The sequence below is a fragment of the Pelodiscus sinensis genome, chromosome 2 (genome assembly GCF_052426305.1).
Source record: "Pelodiscus sinensis isolate ZL-2025 chromosome 2, ASM5242630v1, whole genome shotgun sequence".
NCBI classification, from domain to species: Eukaryota; Metazoa; Chordata; order Testudines; family Trionychidae; genus Pelodiscus; species Pelodiscus sinensis.
Genome location: NC_143053.1, coordinates 66508660 through 66528581, shown reverse-complemented (window position 1 = coordinate 66528581; position 19922 = coordinate 66508660). Strand labels below are relative to the sequence as shown.

Genomic DNA, 19922 nt, shown 5'->3' with positions numbered 1-19922 from the left:
TTTTTGCGCAAGAGTTCTTGCACAAAAAGGTGTGTGTGGATCGGCAACAGGGGGGCTTTGCGCAAAAAGAGTCAATCGAAAAAAGCACAGGTGCTCTGATGGCTATTCTCTGAATAGCCATCAGAGCTTTCTTTCAAGAGAGCATCCATGCAGTCTGGATGCTCTCTTATGCAATAGCGCATCGCTTTTTGCGATGCGCTTTTGTAGTGTGGACGCATTCTTGTGCTAAAGTTTTTGTGGAAGATCTCTTCCACAAAAAGCTTCTTGCACAAGAGCCTGCAGTGTAGATGTAGCCTGAGTGAGGTCCACACAGTATGGTTGGTTACATCACATCAGGTTAGAAGTGAATCTATTCTGCCTGACAAGAAGTAAAAACTGAAACCTGAAGAGGATTTGTATTGTAAAATATTGTGAATATAATTAAAGGGTTAGGGTTTCAGTGAACACAATCAGAGAAAGGGCCAAAGAGGGCAGAAAGGCAGCTTTACTCTTAGCAAGTTTGTGGCTGTGGGGAAGTGGTTCTTGACCTGCAGATCAAAGACTGTGGCCCAGTCACAGCTGCATATGAGGCTCACAATGGTAAACAGATTGAGAACCACAGCTCTGCAGCAATGTTGTTGTGTCTATTCAACCTGATCATCACCCTACTGTGAGCAGAAATCTGAAATAAAAAGGCATGTTCTTAAAGTCTGCCTCTTCTAAAGAGGTTTTGTATTTTGGGAAAATATAATCTGATTACAGCAGAATATTCAGAAAGTCCAAAAACATTTTTAAAGGAAATTACACAGGTAAACACATGCTGAGAGGGGAAGGGAAGTTAGGGAGCAGAGAAATATGTGGGGCGGGATTGGGGCTACAGTGAAGGTAGGGGGATAAACAAGGATGAGAAGTAAGGGAAGGGAGCATAAATTGTGGGCATAAGTCATGGAAGGGAAACATGGAGGCCAGACAGGGGGAAAATTGGATCAGGTGCACTTGTTCACTTCACACCCTCCCTTGATCTGGCATCCCCTGGGTGGGGGGAGATAATAGAAGGAGGAAGGCTGGGGCCAGGTAACCTTATCTGCCTGCAAGGGAGCTGTGGGCTCTCTGTAGGGGCACTGCTGCAGGGAAATCAGCAGCAGTGTGAGACCCGCCCAGTAGATTCCTTCGACAAAGAGCGTCTAGACGACATCCAGTTCTGTCGACAAAGCAAACCGATTTGTCGACATGACAGTGTAGACTCAAAGGACAGTGCAGATGCAATAACGCCTTCCGTCAACAGAACTCTGTCAACAAAAGACGTTATTCCTTGTAGAATGAGGTTTACGTTATGTCAATAAAGCTCAGTGGCAGTGTAGACACGGGTATAGTTTTGTCGACAAAAATCCACTTTTGTCGACAAAACCCTGTAGTCTAGACACACCCTAAGTAACTCCTCCCTCTTTAAACAGCTCCAGAGTTCCTGCCAGCTCTTTAAACAGGTCTCTGATGATTCTTTAAACATCCCCCCTGCTGTCTTTGCTGCAGCTCATTCAACTCTTGGATGAGCTGCACATGGGGGTGTATTCCCTTACTTTCACCTCTGCCTACCTGAGGGATTGTCTCTCTCCCCATGCCATAGTGACACAGTTGTGGTCACCAGAGGCACTTAAGCTGAATCCCCAATCAGCCAACTCATCACAAATCAACAGCAAGTGATCCACAGAACTCAGTCCAGAAACCTACGGGGTACAGAATTGAGGGAGCAAGCCAGGGAAAATGATGAGAGATAACAATGCATAAGTCTGCAGTGGAATCTACAGAGTAAGATAATGTTGTCAGGAGAAAATGATATTTCAGCCAGAGATGTTATTGAGTAACAGTAAGGTGAGCAATGCAGGGTAAGAATGTTTTTACTTAATAAGAACATAAGAACGGCCGTACTGGGTCAGACCAAAGGTCCTTCTAGCCCAGTATCCTGTCTGCCGACAGTGGCCAGCACCAGATGCCCCAGAGAGGGTGGACCGAAGACAATGATCAAGCGATTTGTCTCCTGCCATCTCTCTCCAGCCTCTGACAGACAGAGGCCAAGGACACCATTTTATCCCCTGGCTAATAGCCTTTTATGGACCTAACCTCCATGAAATTATCTAGCTTTTCTTTAAACTCTATTATAGTCCTAGCCTTCACAGCCTCCTCTGGCAAGGAGTTCCACAGGTTAACTACACACTGTGTGAAGAAGAACTTTCTTTTATTAGTTTTAAACCTGCTACCCATTAATTTCATTTAGTGTCCTCTAGTTCTTCTATTTAGGGAACTAATAAATAACTTTTCTTTATCGGCCCTCTCCACACCACTCAAGATTTTATAGACCTCTATCATATCCCCCCTCGGTCTCCTCTTTTCTAAACTGAAAAGTCCCAGTCGCTTTAACCTCTCCTCATATGGGACCCGTTCCAAACCCCTAATCGTTTTAGTTGCCCTTTTCTGAACCCTTTCCAAGGCCAAAATATCTTTTTTGAGGTGAGATAAGAAATCAATATACACAGAATTTTATGTCAGATACTTCAGACCTAACTAACATAATTTAAACTAAGACTATAGGTTTCCTGAAGTTTTAAAGAGAAGAGCCAACTTACCTTTTCAACTAACTCTGTAGCTGTTACATTTGGATCATACAGAATGGGATCTCCAATATATGTATGAAGTTTAACTGGGAACCCTCCATATATAGGAACGACTGCCAATCGAGAACATTCATAAAACCATCTAAAAAACGCTGTGAATTAAAAAACAAAGCAGAGATAGGTTACATTTTGAGAGAGAACCTTAGCAGCCAGCAGAGTCTCTATATCAAATAGTTCTGGAGTGCAACTAATACATTTTAAATGGTATAGATGTTTAATGAAAGGCAATATAAAAATGAAGTAGGTCAAACAATGTGCAAGCCACATAATCTTGACAATAATAATCTACTTTTTCATTACCTCCTGTATATTTGAAGTCAGCTTAAGATGTGTTACCCTAGAGCACAATTAATGCTTAGCCCAATAAATGCACTTTCAGTTTAGATAACCCATGTATACTTCAGTTTACATCACAAAGAAACAGTTCCAGAATTGAAAGAGAACAAAAGAGTCTAAAGAAATTCATGACATAAGAATTTTCCAGAAACATTTTATATTGAAATTACAAATAAAAGAAAACTGTCAGTATTTGAAAACATGCATATGAAGTAAAACTTACATATTTTTCCAAGTGCTTTAAATCCTTCATGAATATTCTGTGTAAACAAAGGGATGATGGGCTAAGAAATACGGAAAAAGAAGCAGTAAGATTTTGGACAATAGTTCAGCCTCAGTTTTTGTTTTAAATATCTCATCATCTCTGTAAGGAGACATTCTGCATCTGTATCATGTAGATATAATCAATTTTATCATCCCATGGAATGAAAATAAAACTGGAAAGATATCATGACTATAAACTCAAAAAGGAGTCACATGTCTGTCAGGAAAAAATAACAGCTAGTTATATAACAGGTGAGACTCCATTTTCTGACAGTTCTTAGAATCTGAATCACATGTTGCTGTTATCACAATGAATTCCAACACAATACTGAGAGGATAACTTTTCCTCTGCTCATCTGAGGAAGAGGATTTTGCCCACAAAAGCTCATGATGCTATATATAACTTTTGTGGGCAAAATCCACTTTCTCATTCATTCATTCATTCATTCATTCATTCAGATTAGATAGATAGATAGATAGATAGATAGATAGATAGATAGATAGATAGATAGATAGATAGATAGATAGATAGATAGATAGATAGATAGATAGATAGATAGATATGTTAGTCTCTAAGGCTGTGTCTAAACTACATCCCTTTTTCAAGAAAGTGATGTAGATTAGGCATGTCGATATTGCAAATGAAGCCGGGATTTAAATATCCCGCATTTCATTTGCATAATGGCAGCTGCCCCTTTTTTCGAAACGGGGCTTTTTCAGAAAAAAATGGCAGTTTAGACGGAGATCTTTCGAAAATTAAACCCTTTTTCGAAAGATCCTGTAAACCTCATTTTCTGAGGAATATAGGCTCTTTCAAAAAAAGGGTTTAATTTTCAAAAGATCCGTCTAAACTGCCATTTTTTCTGAAAAAGCCCCGTTTCGGAAAAAAAGCGGCACCCGCCATTATGCAAATGAGGCGTGGGATATTTAAATCCCGGCTTCATTTGCAATATCGACATGCCTAATCTACATCCCTCTCTCAAAAAAGGGTTGTAGTTTAGACATGGCCTAAGGCACCATAGGACTACAGGCAGTCCCCGACTTATGCGGATCCGACTTATGTCGGATCCGCACTTACGAACGGGGCTCTCGCGCCCCGGAGCTCACAGGCAGTGGTCCCGCCACCTCGACCTCTGGGGAGAGAAAAGCTGCTCCCGGTGCCCCTGGTCTGCTGGGGACCGTCTCCAGCAGACCAGGGGCACCGGGAGCAAAGCCTGCAGCTCTGCTCCCCGTGTCCCTGGTCTGCTGGGGGGGGGGGGGCGCAACTAGTGTGCCCCCCCCCCCAGCAGACCAGGCTTTTGTTGTGGACCCTGGGGCAGAGCAGCTGGGACGCTGCCGGTTGGTCCCGCAGCGCCGCTCTGGGCACTACAGGACCAACCCAGCAGCACCCTAGCTGCTCTGCCCCAGGCGTCCCCAAGTCAGCCGCTGCTGGTCAGTTTCAGCAGCGGCTGAATCAGGACGCCTGGGGCAGAGCAGCTGGGGTGCTGCTGGGTTGGTCCAGTAGCGCCGAGGAGCGGCGCTACTGGAGCAACCCAGCAGCACCCCAGCTGCTCTGCCCCAGGCGTCCCCAAGTCAGCCGCTGCTGAAACTGACCAGCGCTGACTACAGGAAGCCCGAGGCAGAGTTGCTCTGCCCCGGGCTTCCTGGAATCATCCGCTGCTCAGTTTCAGCAGCAGCTGACTTGGGGACGCCTGGGGTTCTTAAGTTGAATCTGTATGTAAGTCAGAATTAGCGGTCAGTTTCGGCAGCGGCTGAATCTGGACGCCAGTTCCGACTTACATAGGGTATGTCTACACTACCCCGCTAGTTCGAACTAGCGGGGTAATGTATGCATACCGCACTTGCTAATGAAGCCCGGGATTTGAATTTCCCGGGCTTCATTAGCATAAGCGGGGAGCCGCCATTTTTAAATCCCCGCTGCTTCGAACCCCGTGTAGCGCGGCTACACGGGGCTCGAACTAGGTAGTTCGGACTAGGGTCCTATTCCGAACTACCGGTACTCCTCGTGAAACGAGGTGTACCGGTAGTTCGGAATAGGCACCCTAGTCCGAACTACCTAGTTCGAGCCCCGTGTAGCCGCGCTACACGGGGTTCGAAGCAGCGGGGATTTAAAAATGGCGGCTCCCCGCTTATGCTAATGAAGCCCGGGAAATTCAAATCCCGGGCTTCATTAGCAAGTGCGGTATGCATACATTACCCTCCTAGTTCGAACTAGGAGGGTAGTGTAGACATACCCATACAGATTCAACTTAAGAACAAACCTACAGTCCCTATCTTGTACGTAACCCGGGGACTGCCTGTACTCATTTTTTAAAGTTACAAACTAACAGAGCTACCCCTATGAGACAGAATAACTTTTGGAAGCAGAAAAAAATAATTCTACAAAAAGAAGAAATATCAGCTTGATGAGTCATATTCAGCAGTTTTTTTCAGTGCCTAAAGCTTAGTCTACACTGGGAATTTAGGTCAGACTTACTCACATTAGGTTGATTTTCTAAATAATGAGTCTACACCAAGCCTGTTCTGTCAATTTTAAGAGCCATTAAAGTTGATTTCAGTATTCCTGCTTTTCACGAGGAGTAAAGGTAAATTTGACCTTGCATGGTCGACTTTAGGGTAATGTAGACTCAGTACTATGAAGGTCGACATTCTGGGACTCCGGGAGGTGTCCCATGGTGCTCCACTGTGATGGCTCTGGCCAGGAATTTCAACTCTGCAGCTCTCCAGGTTCTTAGGAAAAGCTCTGGGAAAATCTGAATTTCATTTCCTGGGTATCCAGCACGGCAAGCAGACCACAGAGCAGGCAGCACAACTGACCATAAATGTCCAGATTTGCAAATGAGCACCAGCATGGAACATGTCACAGTATCTTCATCATTGCTATTTTTAGACTGAGTGCCAACTATGTACTTGGCATGGTATAGAACTTTGCTTCCCTTTGTGTTCCTATCCCAGGACATTTATCAGAGATATGAATCAGAATAGGGATTTTTAAACTTTTGTATAATATAGACCACACCTTAGCAAAGCATGTATTTTTTGTGCAACGTCCCTTCAGCAACTGCTCATAGAAAAAAAATTAAAATAGTTTAAAAATAACTAGTTTCCCAGTGTTACTTTTTTCTAAGTCATGCTATCTGAACTTGCTTTTCATTTAATCTCGTTGTCATGCCATCTGTTCCAATTCTCATTCTCCTCCTGAGTCAGACTTCTCAGAAATTAGGTTACCTTCTTCTTTTCTCACTCTGTGTAACATCTTGTCACCCTCTCTCATGAGAATATTGCCTGGTTCCAGTCTACCTGAATCCTATTTATCAGCTTACAGGTCTCCTACTGCCTTCAGTTCCACTCCTACTGGAGATTCTGGTCCTGAAAGCAGCTGTCATTTCCTCTCCTCTTCTTCTGAAGCAGTAGCCCACAGTGGAGACAATTAAGATGGCTTCTCCTTGTTTCCTTCTGCTTTCATTTTTTAAAAATGTATCTTTCAATTCATATCCATACCACTCATAGAATTCTGACTAATAGTGATATGATTCACATAGATTTTATTGATTATGTATTGATTATAATGAATTAATGGGATAAGAATGAATAAGAATAAGTGTGGATGTGGTATGATTGTGGAGTGAGGCCAAGAGGCAAAACATCAGGAGACCCGATTGCGCAGAGTGACTATGGGATAAACAACCTAAAAAAAGCAAGACTAAGGGAAATGACTGTGCAACAGTTTCAGAGGAAAGTTTTACACAACAGTTTCTCAGTGAATCATCAAGAGAGCTACTGATTAGAAGCGTATAAGTGTCCTTTGCGCGGGGGCATCAGTAGAGACGAATCAACAGAGAAGCTGAGGCAGCGTGTGCTCCACCAGATCTCCAGCCTCTTCCAGCTACTATCAGGGTTGGCCACCTGATAAGTACGCTTGTGTAGTATGCTTGAAAAGTGGAAAAGAATATCTTGCAATTACATATAAGCGATCTTAACAGCTTTGTCTATTGATATATATACACAGAATAAAACTAATATAAGGATACTACTTTCATTGTGCCCTCAATCCTTCAGCTCTCCTCTATAAGATCCCCGGAGTGGTCTGATCACCCACTCCAAAAGGGACAGATTTGTAACAACAGTAGGAAAGAATAATGGTGTTCCCTGAACCACATTTCATATTTCCAAGACACATTGATCTTGTGCATTAATTTCGGTCTTCTCCTTTCTTCTTCATTAATCCAACAAAGCTGAAATAAAAAATACAAACCAGAATACCATATGCTGAATATTGTAACACCTGTGTGACAAAGTGCTATCTCTAGCACCCTGGTCACAGAGGGTGCTGTAGCACAGAGAAGGCTGCTGACTTAAATGGAAGCAATAAACCCATTTCTGGTGGGAGGATTACTGACTCCTGGTCCTGGGTAGTAACTGCTGGGCTAATGAGCCAGTTGGCTCAGTAACTGGAAAGAATGGGAAGCCTGGGAGCTGAGGGTAACCTTGGGGAGAAGGAAAGGTGTGTCAGTCTCCTCTGATTGTATACCAGTGCCATGTTGTTATGCTTGGGAACTGAAGAATAAATGTAGACATGGTGAAAGAGAAGCAACAAATGTGAGTTTCTGACAGAGACCATGAAAACAGGTTAGGCAGCACAGTCCACTGAGTAGCTGATGAGGCATCCTGTGATAACCTACTACTGTAGATCATAAAAAACCATATGCCTGAAAAGTCTTCATTTTACTCCACTGACTTACTACTGAATTTACATTAGTACAATTTCAGGTTAAAATAGTCAATCTGTCCCTTTTCCACTTTTGAGGTTTGAGGATTTTCCACTAAATAATTTAGGAAGGGAATCTACAATATTTTCAAAACTGTAAAGTTAAAAGTCCAATACTCCATTCCTATTACATGCCCTATGTAGCATAACCAATCACAAGGAAGTGGGAGGAGACTCACAACTTCAACATACTTACTACAGTATAGCATATTTACCTACTGGTGCCTCTTTTGCACCAGTTCTTCCTAAAGATGACTTAACCAACCACATGTGGAGTTCCTCTGCCTGTGAGGAGTGCTTGGTTGATCTAAAGCCATCAGAACAGCTCTCTTACACCTTCTCCTCCAACCCCTAGCATTGGGGTTGGAGGTAGCTGAGGAGGAAGCATGACCTGTGGGTGTCTATATCATGGAGATCTAGAGTTGCCATTATGGTCCCTTGAAGCCAAGAACAGCCTCCTTAAAATAGAGCACCCTCAAAGCTTCACCAACATGGAGGCCCAATACCCCTGGAATAAACAGAGAACAAAGGTGACACATTTACTTCTGCAACTCCCATCTTGAAAAGCATGGAGAACAGATCAGATACAGCCCAAGCTTTGGGCCAAAGTTTTTAAGAAAGGTTTTGAGATACTGCATGTAAATTGCTATTGTTTATTCCTAAAACTGCCTTCTGCAGGGAGAATTTAGCATTCCTAGTCCATTAATGTACTTTTCTGCCCAAAATTTTGTATGTTCAGATAATGCCAAATTACTATGTCTCCTTCCATGCTGCATTACTGACGTAGCAGTAATTTCAGGGACAACAGTCTTGTAGGGATATGACATTTATATTAGAGACAGACGGTAGGACATCTGCTCAGTTTTTCACTTGAAGTGAGGATTCAACCTGTTTGCTTTATATGAAGAACACCCACGTTTACAGCATGTAATTATAACTAAAGAGTGACTTGGAGACTCAGAAAACCCAGCCTGACAATTTATAAAATGATAAATTAATTAAAAATGGGGCCTTTAAGAAATAATTATTTTAGCCACCTACACTAACTAAAAATGTGTTGGTAGTAAACCTTCAAATTTTTGAGCTCGAAAAACAGAAATTATTTTATTGCAGTCATGCTTTGATACAATAATATTGTCAATACCATCTTTATTCATCATGGTTTGATACACAGATGTGGCAGTCATTCTTATAGTATATATACATAAACTCTATTCTGTGGAATGAATAAAAACTGAGTAAAATTTTAATCTCTCTCTCTAGAATGTAGCTTGCACCATGCCAACATTAATTGCAGTTCAGTGATAGCTTTTGGGTATTCTTTTTCATATTTCCCTACTTCTTTTTTAAAATAGTTAAATGATCTTCGTTCAAGAACCCAATTAACATCTCAATCACAAATATCTTTGCAATGTGAGTAAGGATCTAAGGGGAAGTCAACAGTTGAAGTGCTGCATTGGTGCAGGTGCACTAATGCAGCTGTGTCATTGCATTGCTTAAATGAAGACCCTTTACACCCATGGGAGACGCTGTAGTTAATCCATTTCCTGAGAGGTAATACCTATGTTATGGCATCAGTGCTGGAAGCATAGGTGACTCATGGTAGCACTTGGGAAGTGCACCGCTCCATGCCCCTACCAAAATTTTAATTGATAAATGGCATGCCCTCAAGCCCCACCCTACCCCTCTGGATGGTCCTCGCTGTACCCCCTCCCCAGCAGGGGCCAATCACTCCTGGCTCTCTCAGTGCTCTATATAAACCACCTTCATGAGGAGAATAGCGAACAGCACTTAGAGTTGGGAGCCTGTTCACACTGGTGCTTTACAGCACTGTAACTTGCTGTGCTTGGGCAGGTGGGGGTGTTTTTTTCATGCCCCTTAATAAGAAAGTTATAGCACAGTAATTACTAGTGTAGACAAGCCTTAGTATTCTTTGTTGCAGGATGGGAGGAGTGAAGCCATTATATTTATTTTATATACAATAATCTTCTGAAAATATCTTCAGCTAACCCTTTCCACTAATGGGATTACAACTGAGTAAGTGTTGTAATGTAGATTTTTGTGTAAAAGGTTTCTGATATATGCAGTCTAAACCTTTGGTAAAAAACGTTAAATATAACAAACAAGGACTTAAAGCTAAAAAAAAAAAAAAAAAAGATAAAATAAAGCAACACCTTTTTTTACAGATCAATAAGTGTCTACTTAACTGGAGCCCATTAATATTCAAACCGAAGTCCTCTATATCAGTGTTTCTCAAAGTGGGCCACAGCGTCCCGTGGCTCCCCTTCGCTGGAATCAATGAACCAGAGCCAATGGCAGGTGCGAGGCTCCATGATGACAGAGCCTTTAGGTAAACAAAGCAATGAGGACCCACTAACAGCTTTCCCAAAGCGGGCCCATGGCCCACTTTGAGAAACACTGCTCTATATTATCCCTCAATTACAAAGTCTCATAAGATTGCTATTCTTATATTTGACAATTAGACTATAATAATCCTGTTAATAAAAATTGATTTTGAAACTTCTTAGACCTTTATGATCCTAGAAAGAGAATCAATGTTACAAAATATATTTGAAAACAAAAATACTTGATTGATCTTTGGAATCCCTGTGTTGTAGAGTATACATTTGTGCTAATGTGCTGGCTACCCTCTGGAAGACTGAACTGGGGACTTCCACAGCAAAAACCATGAGAATTGAAAACTTCAGTTGAAGATATAGTCTTTGTAGCTAGTAGCTTTCAGAGACTCACATTCTTTGTGGCTTGGACACAGAAATGGACATGTTACACACATTGATCAATGGGTTATGTTTATATCCACACACAAGAAGACACTCACCACTTTTGCATCTATGGCCACTTGAGCAAAGCCTGTGCGATTACCCCACAAGAAGTTGTAGTTTTCATCGCTACAGAATGCTTCTCGAGCTCCACCTGGTGCAACACCCAATAAGTTGCCTTTTTTCAGAATTTCTACACATTCTTCTCTTCCACTATGCAGTGCAGGTAGCAAGTTTAAATAAATTTCTACACCTGTAATAAACATAAATAGTAGGGATCAATATGGTACATTAAACCTCATTACATATTTTATTACTTCTACATATTGAAAATAAAATCTAATAAAAACTCAACACATGCACATACACACACTTCAGGATTTTTAATTATGTCTACATATTATTTCATATCTTCATATTATTTCTTCAGATAAAACTGGAGATGTCAATCATTGGTAATAAATTTCTTGAAATGTGGTGCTCAGAACTGGACACAATACACGTAACTGAGGCCCAATCAGCACAGAGCAGAAGAATGACTTTTAGTGTTATGGGAATATGACGACTCCTTGCTTTCTGAGGAAGGCTGTGACTATGGCCAGGGTCTTGGAGAAGATATGTGGTGCTGTTGATAGTCCAAAGGTTGGACACAATATTGGTAATGTTCTTTGCCCACCATAAACCAGAGAAACCTCCTGTGGGCCAGGTGTATTGTTATATGAAAGTACGCATCTTGAAGGTAGAGGGATGAGAACCACTTGTCCAGTGCCAGGATGATGGTTCCCAACATTACAATCCTGAACTTGCTGTTGCATACAAACTTGTTGAGCTTCCCGAAATCTAAGACTGGCCTTCATCTCACAGTCTATCAAACAGCAGATCTTCCACTTTGGTTTGCAGTTTCCTGGGAATACCAGATGACTGCAGCCAAGAAGTTCAGCACATAACAATCGCCACTGAAGTTGACCGGGTCACCGTATCTGCTATGTCCACTGACACTTAGAGTGCCGTATGGGCAATGGACTGGCCCTCTTTCATGATTGACTGCAGTTGTGGCCTCTTTTGTTCTGGGAGGTCATTGAGCAGCTCCTGTAGCCTGGTTTAATTAGAATAATCATAATTAGCCAGGAGAGCTGTGTAACCGAAATCCTAAACTGGAGTGTAGTTGGGAACAGACTCCTAAAAATATCAAGTCTTTTGTGCTCCTTGTTCTGGGGTGTTGATTTATACTGTGGTTGTCTAGACCTGTGATGGACAGAATCAACAACCAATGAGTTTGGTTGGGGATGAGAGAAGAGAAAATGCATGTCCTTCACTGGGACAAAATATTTTCTATCGGTTCTGCGGTTGGTGGGTGGATGAGACACTGGTGTTTGCCATATGGCTTCCAATGACTACATAATGGCCTCATTTATAGGTAGTGTAATGTTAGAGGGTGTAAAAGGTTGTAAAATTCTTAACAGCTTGTGCTGATTTTCTTGCACCTCTTCTAAGGGTATGTCTTGCAACTGCACTACTCTTTTGAAAAATTCATTAAATTGTTTCAGGTCATCTGCTGGAGGAGAAGAGGACAGGAATTCTGCTTTGTCAGGGGAGGATGAGGACAGCTGAACTGAAGACTGGCTGTCCGAATCCAATTGCAATAAGTCATCGTCCTGCTGTATTGGACCGGTTTTTTAGCTGATGGTGAGGGTGGAGGATGAGATGGAGAGGACTAAGTAGTTTGTGGGAGAGACTTTTCTGGGGTCTGCATCAGAGTATTTGCAGTCGAGTAACAAGATTGGTGCTGATGAGATGGTCGAAGATGGTATTGGCCCTTTGGTTCCCAGGGTGGCCACTCAGGTTGGTATTGTTGAGGGAGATACGGCCATGGGTGATTGACCCAAGGGTATTGAAGATGATGGTACGAAGGTCTGTGCCTGTTTGAGTGCCATTGGTGACAAGTGCTGGAAGGAAAAACAGCTGTCCTGTCTGGTGTCAGGTCCAGTACCCAGAGATGACAGCGTAGGAGAGAATGAAATATTCTTAGAGGGCCACTGGGGCAGGCTAGGCTCCTCAATTCTAGGAAAATGCAGAGGTATCCTATCCACTGACACAGGTGAGGAGGGAGCCGGAGATGGTGATGCTCGGTGCTGGGGGTCTGGTTCACTTGGTTTAGGCTTCGGGGTTTGCAGTGCCAAGGAATGCTTGGGTGCTGCTGGGTCCCAAGACTCACATGGTTGAAGTGCTGTAGTGGGAGCATATTTTTGGGTGCTGGCATTATTGGTGCTGGAGCTCTTTTTGTCAGTGCTGTCTTTAATTTATGTACCGTACCAGATGTTGATGGCACCAGAAAGCGCACAGCATGCAAAATAGACAGCACAGCTGGCAAGGAACATGCCAGAACAGCCCAGGACTTATGGGAATCCTTTATGGGCAATGAGCTAGCCCTTTTTCTCAGTATTACGGGTTCTGTAGGAGCCATTGCCTTGCCTCCTGGTGGCTGAAGAGATTTCTGCCAGAACAAGTTTTTAAGCCTCATCTCCCGGTCCTTCCTGGCCCTGGCAGTTATATTTTGACAATGTGGGTGCTTATGCACCATAAGGCCTTCACCTAAGCACTTTATACACAAAGCGTGCCCATCTGAGGTGGGCATCGAGTCTCTGCAGGAGTCACATTTTTTAAAACCAGGAGAACCTGGAATAATGCTGTACCAGGGCCAAGAACTTGGAGCAGAAAAACAAACAAGGGGAAAAAAACAGGGAGTAACTTTAAACAAAAAACAGTAACTAACTACAGTAGACTTCCAATAATCCGGAACCTATGGGACCTAGGTGGTGCCGGATTATCAGATATGCCGGACTATCAGGAGGTACTATAAGATGGTTATATATATACACTGTATACATTATATACTGTATATAAAGTGTTCTTAACCCTTTTTATTGTACATACTGTATACAGTATACTGTAATGTTTTAGTTTTTTTAAGCCTTTTTTGCCCTTTTTGCTCAATTCAGTTGCTGCCGCTGTTACCTTGTGACTCATTTTTTGCCGAAGCTCACTCACTAGGCTCTTGCCATTTTGATGCTGGACTATCAGGAGTGCCGGACTATTGGATGCCGGACTATTGGAGTTTTATTGTAACTACTAACAATAAACTGAGTAAAACTACAAACAACTAATTAAATTTTCCTTTTTTTCCTCAGCTGAGGAGAGCACTGCCGGAAACTCTGTCATCACCAGCTTGGTGATGGATGGACCAGGTACCCTTGGAACAAGGAAGGATAAGGGAGACCCAGAATGTAGGGAGGTTGGGGGGCTACTCCAGCGGGTAAGGTACTCATCTCCAGAGCCAGAGGTCCAGGGCTCAAGCCCCACCTCCCACCCTTCTGGGACAGCCAACCCAGGCTCCCAAAGGACATAGGACAGATTAGGGGGTCCAGAATGTAGAAAAGAAACTGAGGGACACTTGCACCATGTGCACAGCTGACGGATGAAAACAGAGTGAGATGGCTGCTGCACATGTGCACTGTGGGAAGACACTGCTAGGTGAAAAACCTCCAATCACTGGTGAGAGTACATGCCAACACCTGAGTGGAGCCACCCACAGGGACACCACTCAAAGGAGAACAAGTGAGATTCTGCAGGGGTCAGTTTGGGACCAGTTCTGGTCAGTATCTTCATCAATGATTTAGATGATGGCATAGAGAGTAAGTTTGCAGATGATACCAAGCTAGGAGGGGTTGCAACTGCTTTGGAGGGTAGGGTCATAATTAAAAAAGATCTAGATAAACTGGAGAAATGGTTTGAGGTATGTAGGATGAAGTTTACGAAGAACAAATGCAAAGTACTCCACTGAGGAAAGGAACAATCAGTTTCACACATACAGAATGGGATGTGACTGTCTAGGAAGGAGTACAGCAGAAAGGGATCTAGGGGGTCATAGTGGACCACAAGCTAGATATGAGTCAACAGTGTGACACTGTTGCAAAAAAAGCAAACATGATTCTGGGATGCATTAACAGGAGTGTTGTGAGCAAGACATGAGAAGTAATTCTTCCGCTCTGCTCTGCACTGTTTAGGCCTCAACTGGACTATTGTGTCCAATTCTGGGCACCACATTTCAAGAAATATGTGGAAAAATTGGAGATAGTCCAGAGAAAAAGGTTTTGAAATCTTGAACTAGAATGAAATTCAAAAGACCACAGAGTTTCTCAAATGTTTGAAATTATACAATTTTCTGTAGTGCATAACTGGAAAACCTTTTATTTTAGTCTTAATGGTTGTCATAATTAATGTATAATTATCATGGTGTGAATTCACATTTCTGAATTTAAAATATTATAAACTCTCTTTCAGAATAAAAAATACTTTACCTGGTAACATAGCAATGAAGTGATCAACTACTGAGTAGCAGACTCTTCTCTTCTGTATGTAGAGATTATAGATAAAGTAGCAGTAGTCTATAGGAACGGGTCCATGGTAATAAACTATAAGCCCTGGCCCTTCTGGAATTTTTTCCATACCATGAAGTTCATAACCTGTCAAGAGTATAAAGTACAATTATTTCAATACCAGCTTGATACCAATACATTTAACATAAATTCCTCAAGAGAGATGTAGAAACTCTTGATTATATGAGAGAAAATTGCACCATGAGTAAATTTTAGCATTACAATTAACTCTTGCTTAAGAAAGCTGAGTTAGTTTGTAACTGGAAAAACTTAAAAACAATGAATAGTTTAGCAGCAATTTAAAGTCTAACAAAACATGTAGATGGTATCATGAGCTTTCATGAGTACACAAAAGCTCATGACACCATCTACATGTTTTGTTAATCTTTAAGGAATTAACTCTTGGTTCTGACAGTCAAACATTTCACTTTGAAGTCAAAATGCAGTGAGAAAAGGGCATCATTATTCTTGATCTCCTGCATCACTGCACCAAATGCCCATAGAGGCGTCAAGTATTGGTGCCACCTTGGGCCACTGTTATTACAGGCAGTCCCCGACTTACGCGGATCCGACTTACGTCGGATCCGCACTTACGAACGGGGCTCTCTCGCCCTGGAGGTCGAGGTGGCGGATTGCTACCTGCGAGCTCCGGGGCGAGAAAGCCCCGTTCGTAAGCTGCTCCGGTGCCCCTGGTCTGCTGGAGACCGTCCCCAGCAGACCACAGGCACTGGGACTGAAGCGGCAGCCACGGCGGGGTCCCGCGCCTCTGAGACTTTGCCAGAGCAAAGCCTCAGAGGCGCGGCACCCCGCTGCCGCTGCGGCTCTGCTCCCCGTGTTCCTGGTCTGCTCGGGGGGGGGCGCGCAGCTAGTGTGCCCCCCCCCAGCAGACCAGGCTTTTGTTTTGGACCCTGGAGCAGAGCAGCTGGGGCGCTGCCGATTGGTCCTGCAGCGCCGCTCTGGGCACTACTGGACCAACCCGGCAGCACCCCAGCTGCTCTGCCCCAGGTCCTGATTCAGCCGCTGCTGGTCAGTTTCAGCAGCGGCTGAATCAGGACGCCTGGGGCAGAGCAGATGGGGTGCTGCTGGGTTGGTCCAGTAGCACCGAGGAGCGGCGCTACTGGAGTAACCCAGCAGCACCCCAGCTGCTCTGCCCCAGGCGTCCCCAAGTCAGCTTCTGCTGAAACTGACCAGCGCTGACTACAGGAAGCCCCAGGCAGAGTTGCTCTGCCCCGGGCTTCCTGGAATCAGCTGCTGATCAGTTTCAGCAGCAGCTGACTTGGGGACGCCTGAGGTTCTTAAGTTGATTCTGTATGTAAGTCAGAACTGGCGTCCAGATTCAGTTCAGACTTACATACAGATTCAACTTAAGAACAAACCTACGGACCCTATCTTGTACGTAACCCGGGGACTGCCTGTATTTATAACCAGGGCTCGACAAATGCACTCGCCCGCTCGTCCATGGTGAGTGGATTTTGCCAGCTGGCAAGTACAGAGGCGGACTGGCCCGGTGGGCCGTTGTAACGGGTTGTCTGAAGCCCGCACTACGGGCGGTGCAGCCCCATCCAATCCGCCAGCCAGTGGAGGCGCAGAGCACTGCCGGAGAGGGGGAACTGTAGCGATACTCAGCGCCGGGCTGCCCACGTGCAGCTGCGGCGCGAGGAGGCGATTGTAAAGGGTCGTGACAGCTCGGCTCTGGCTGCGTGTCCACGGCAGCTAGCTGCTGCGTGTGGCGGAGCCAGGCCTCGCCCCACCGGCTCCAGTCCTGCAACGGCCCTAGCCCCTCGTCGGCGAGAGACCCTTCCTGCCGACCGCCCGGCTCGCTGCGCCCACCCCGCGCCCCATCTGGCTCCCGCCGCCCATTCCCCATGCCGCCCCTGCAACCCGGATCCCCTGCTCTCCCTCTGGCTCCGCGCCGCCCTTGCACCCTGCACCCTGCTCACCCCCAGCTCTGTGCTGCCCGTTCCCTGCACTGCTCCTAGACCCCGATCCCTCTGCCCCTCCCGTTTCCTGCGTCCCATTCCCTGTGCCTCCACCGCACCCCACACACTGCTCCCCCCGATCCCTGCGTCCCTCTGGCTGTGTGCTTCCTGTTCCCCGCGCCACCCCTGTCCCGTCCCCCGCACTGTTCCCTGCACCCTGTTTCCCCTGTGGGTTGGGAGCGAGGGGTGCTTGCCCATAGGGAGGGGCTGGATAGGGCAGGGAAAAGGCTGCTGTGACCCAGCAGGGAGTGAAAGGGGGAGTTCACTTGAAGCGGCTTTGCCTTTATGGAAAAAAATGAATGAAAATGCTATTTGCTATTTATAGGGCTAAAATGCTGGGAGAAAAAGGAAAACAAAAAAAACCCATTGCAAAATGCAAACATGTAAAAGACAACAAAAAAGGGGGGGGGGGTGCTTTGCTTGGCCCTGGGGGAGGGGAAGCAGCTGGGCTGGGCTGGGCTGTGGGGAGGGGATGGGAGGGGAAAAATATGGGGGCTTGTGCTGAGGGGAGGGGAAGAGGTCAGGAGGAGAAGACGACGACGAAAGGGGGAAAGCACCAAGGGACGGGTGCAAGAGAGACAAATCCCAGGGGGCCAAGTGCAGACAATTAGGAAAGGGCAGTAGGGGAGGTGTCAGTGGGAGGGGGGAACATGGTGATGCTGGGAGAGAAGAGGATAAGGGCACTGGGGGCTAGAGGGAGGAGGGGAAGGTGCTGGGAGAAGGCTTGAAAGAAGGGATGGACATGAGGAAGGTGGAGATGGAGCAAGGCATGTGTGGGGGTATGAGGGGAATGGGGGCAGAGGGTGCTGAGGGGGTGGGTATCAGGGAAAAAAGGGCAAAGGGGGCAGGGGCATTGAGGGAAGGGGGAGGAACCAGGAGGGTGCAGGTGCCAGGAGATTCTGGGGGTGAAGCAGAAGGGCAGACAACTGCAGGGGAGGGACCAGCCTCAGAGGAGAGAGGCAGGGCAGGTGTGTAGAGAGAGGTGTTAGGAGAGGGGATGAAGAGGGGTAGCTCACTTGATCAGAGTGGGGCTACTAAAGGAGTGGGCACAGGAGGGAGAGAAGGGCTGGTGGCGGGGGGCAGGTCTCAGGAAGGCTGAGGGCAGTGAGAAGGGCATGAGTCAGGACAGCAGAGGAGGGTGAGGGGTTGGGGGGCAGCAGGCACCAGGGGAGCTGATGGAGCAAAGGGAGGAGACATGGCAGCAGAGGGAAAAAGTATAAGATATTTATTAATAACTTGGGTGATATTTATTAAGAACGTATTAGTAATTACTGTTCTTATTCTTATTCGGAATTTATGCCATTAAAAAAAAAACACTTTTTTGGGGGGGAGGGTGACAAGTCCCTTTTTTGTCTGGCGAGTAAGGTTTTCCATAATTTGTCGAGCCCTGTTTATAACTATTATAAAAAGAGTCAGAAATCGAGGCGGGGACAATCTTACTTGTTGTAACAGGGTATCTGCCCCACATTGATCCAATCAAGGGTTAAATCCAACCCTAGGAGAGGGCTAGGGTTGTGGAACCAACAGCTGTGCCGAGTAGCAGCTAATTAGGGCCCAGACTGTATAAATAGGGGTTCCTGGAGAGAGGGGAGACAGATACTTGCTACAATGATGCCCAGGCCTGAAAGTGAGATGCAGGGAGTCAGCCAGGGCAGCAAAAGGCAGGAGGTCCACCCCTCCTTGCCATGGATAGTGACCATTTCAGACTTTGTCCCTGAGGTGAAGCTAGATGATGACTAGCAGTGGATCACTGAGGCAAGGTGGGCAAAGAAAGTAGGAGGTTACCTGAGGGGAAGGACTGTGTGAGCACTGCAACAGGGTGTGAAAGCAGGCTCTTTGCTGGCCAGGCCTCTCGCGCGTATTGCCATCCAAGCAAAAGGTCAACTTCCCCTTGATGAAAACCCTTACACTATATAACTTAAAGATCAGCGACGAACAGGAACCAAAACCAGACCCAAAAAGTTCATGTAAAGTTCGTGCTGGATGTGCTGACTGTGCAATGCCCGAGAGGGCAGAAAAGGAAAAACAGGAAACCATCTCACCCCCTTACTCCTGTCACTTAACAGACAGGGTCTGCTAGCCTATCACAAAAAGCGCGCAAAAGCTTTCTCTATAAAACAGCTTCCCCTCCTGTATCAAATTGAGGAATCCCGAATAAACATTGGATGGCGGATTATGAGCCAGGTCCGAGGACTATGAGCCAGGTCCGAGGACTGATCACCCGAGGGCCACCTCCCGCTCACTGAACCAAACGAGTTCCTGTAGAGCATAACGTATACCAAACATAACGAATACCAAATATGTTGTTGTTGTAGTTTGTGTGTCTGTTAAATGTAAGTATTGTTATCTGAAATTGTTTAGAGGTATTGTTAAGTAGTAGTGTTAAAAGTTTTAGATAAATGATTAGTCTTATAAGACTGATGTAAATGTAACTGTTAATAATCCCTAGTCCCTTGTTAACAACTATTGGGATTTAGAGAAACCTCAAAGAATTTTCTTCACTGTATTGCATTTTGCTTATTGGACATTCTAATAATTATTTAGTGCCTACGTATGTAAGAAATTGATAAAATTATAGTTTATACGTAGAAGCCCTTTAATAAAAGTTTAAAAGATATTTAGTAATAGTTTGCCTGTTTCTGCGCCTCCCTGGGACTAGCCACATTTCCGAACCTTTTACTTTAAACCACACAGGGTAGTACCCTGGGGAA

General features: G+C 44.9%; 1 protein-coding gene across 2 annotated transcripts in view; it reads right to left on the bottom strand.

The window, feature by feature from the left end:
• Positions 1 to 19922, bottom strand: part of LOC102445823 (DGAT1/2-independent enzyme synthesizing storage lipids) — a 38897-nt gene that overhangs the window by 7392 nt on the left and 11583 nt on the right. For both annotated transcript variants that reach the window (XM_075920691.2, XM_075920688.2), the window contains exons 3-6: positions 15155 to 15319; positions 10856 to 11049; positions 3208 to 3268; positions 2601 to 2740 (exon numbers count right to left, since the gene is read on the bottom strand). In XM_075920691.2, the coding sequence (XP_075776806.2) occupies positions 2601 to 2740; positions 3208 to 3268; positions 10856 to 11049; positions 15155 to 15319 (560 nt within the window). The remainder of the gene's footprint in view (positions 1 to 2600; positions 2741 to 3207; positions 3269 to 10855; positions 11050 to 15154; positions 15320 to 19922) is intronic.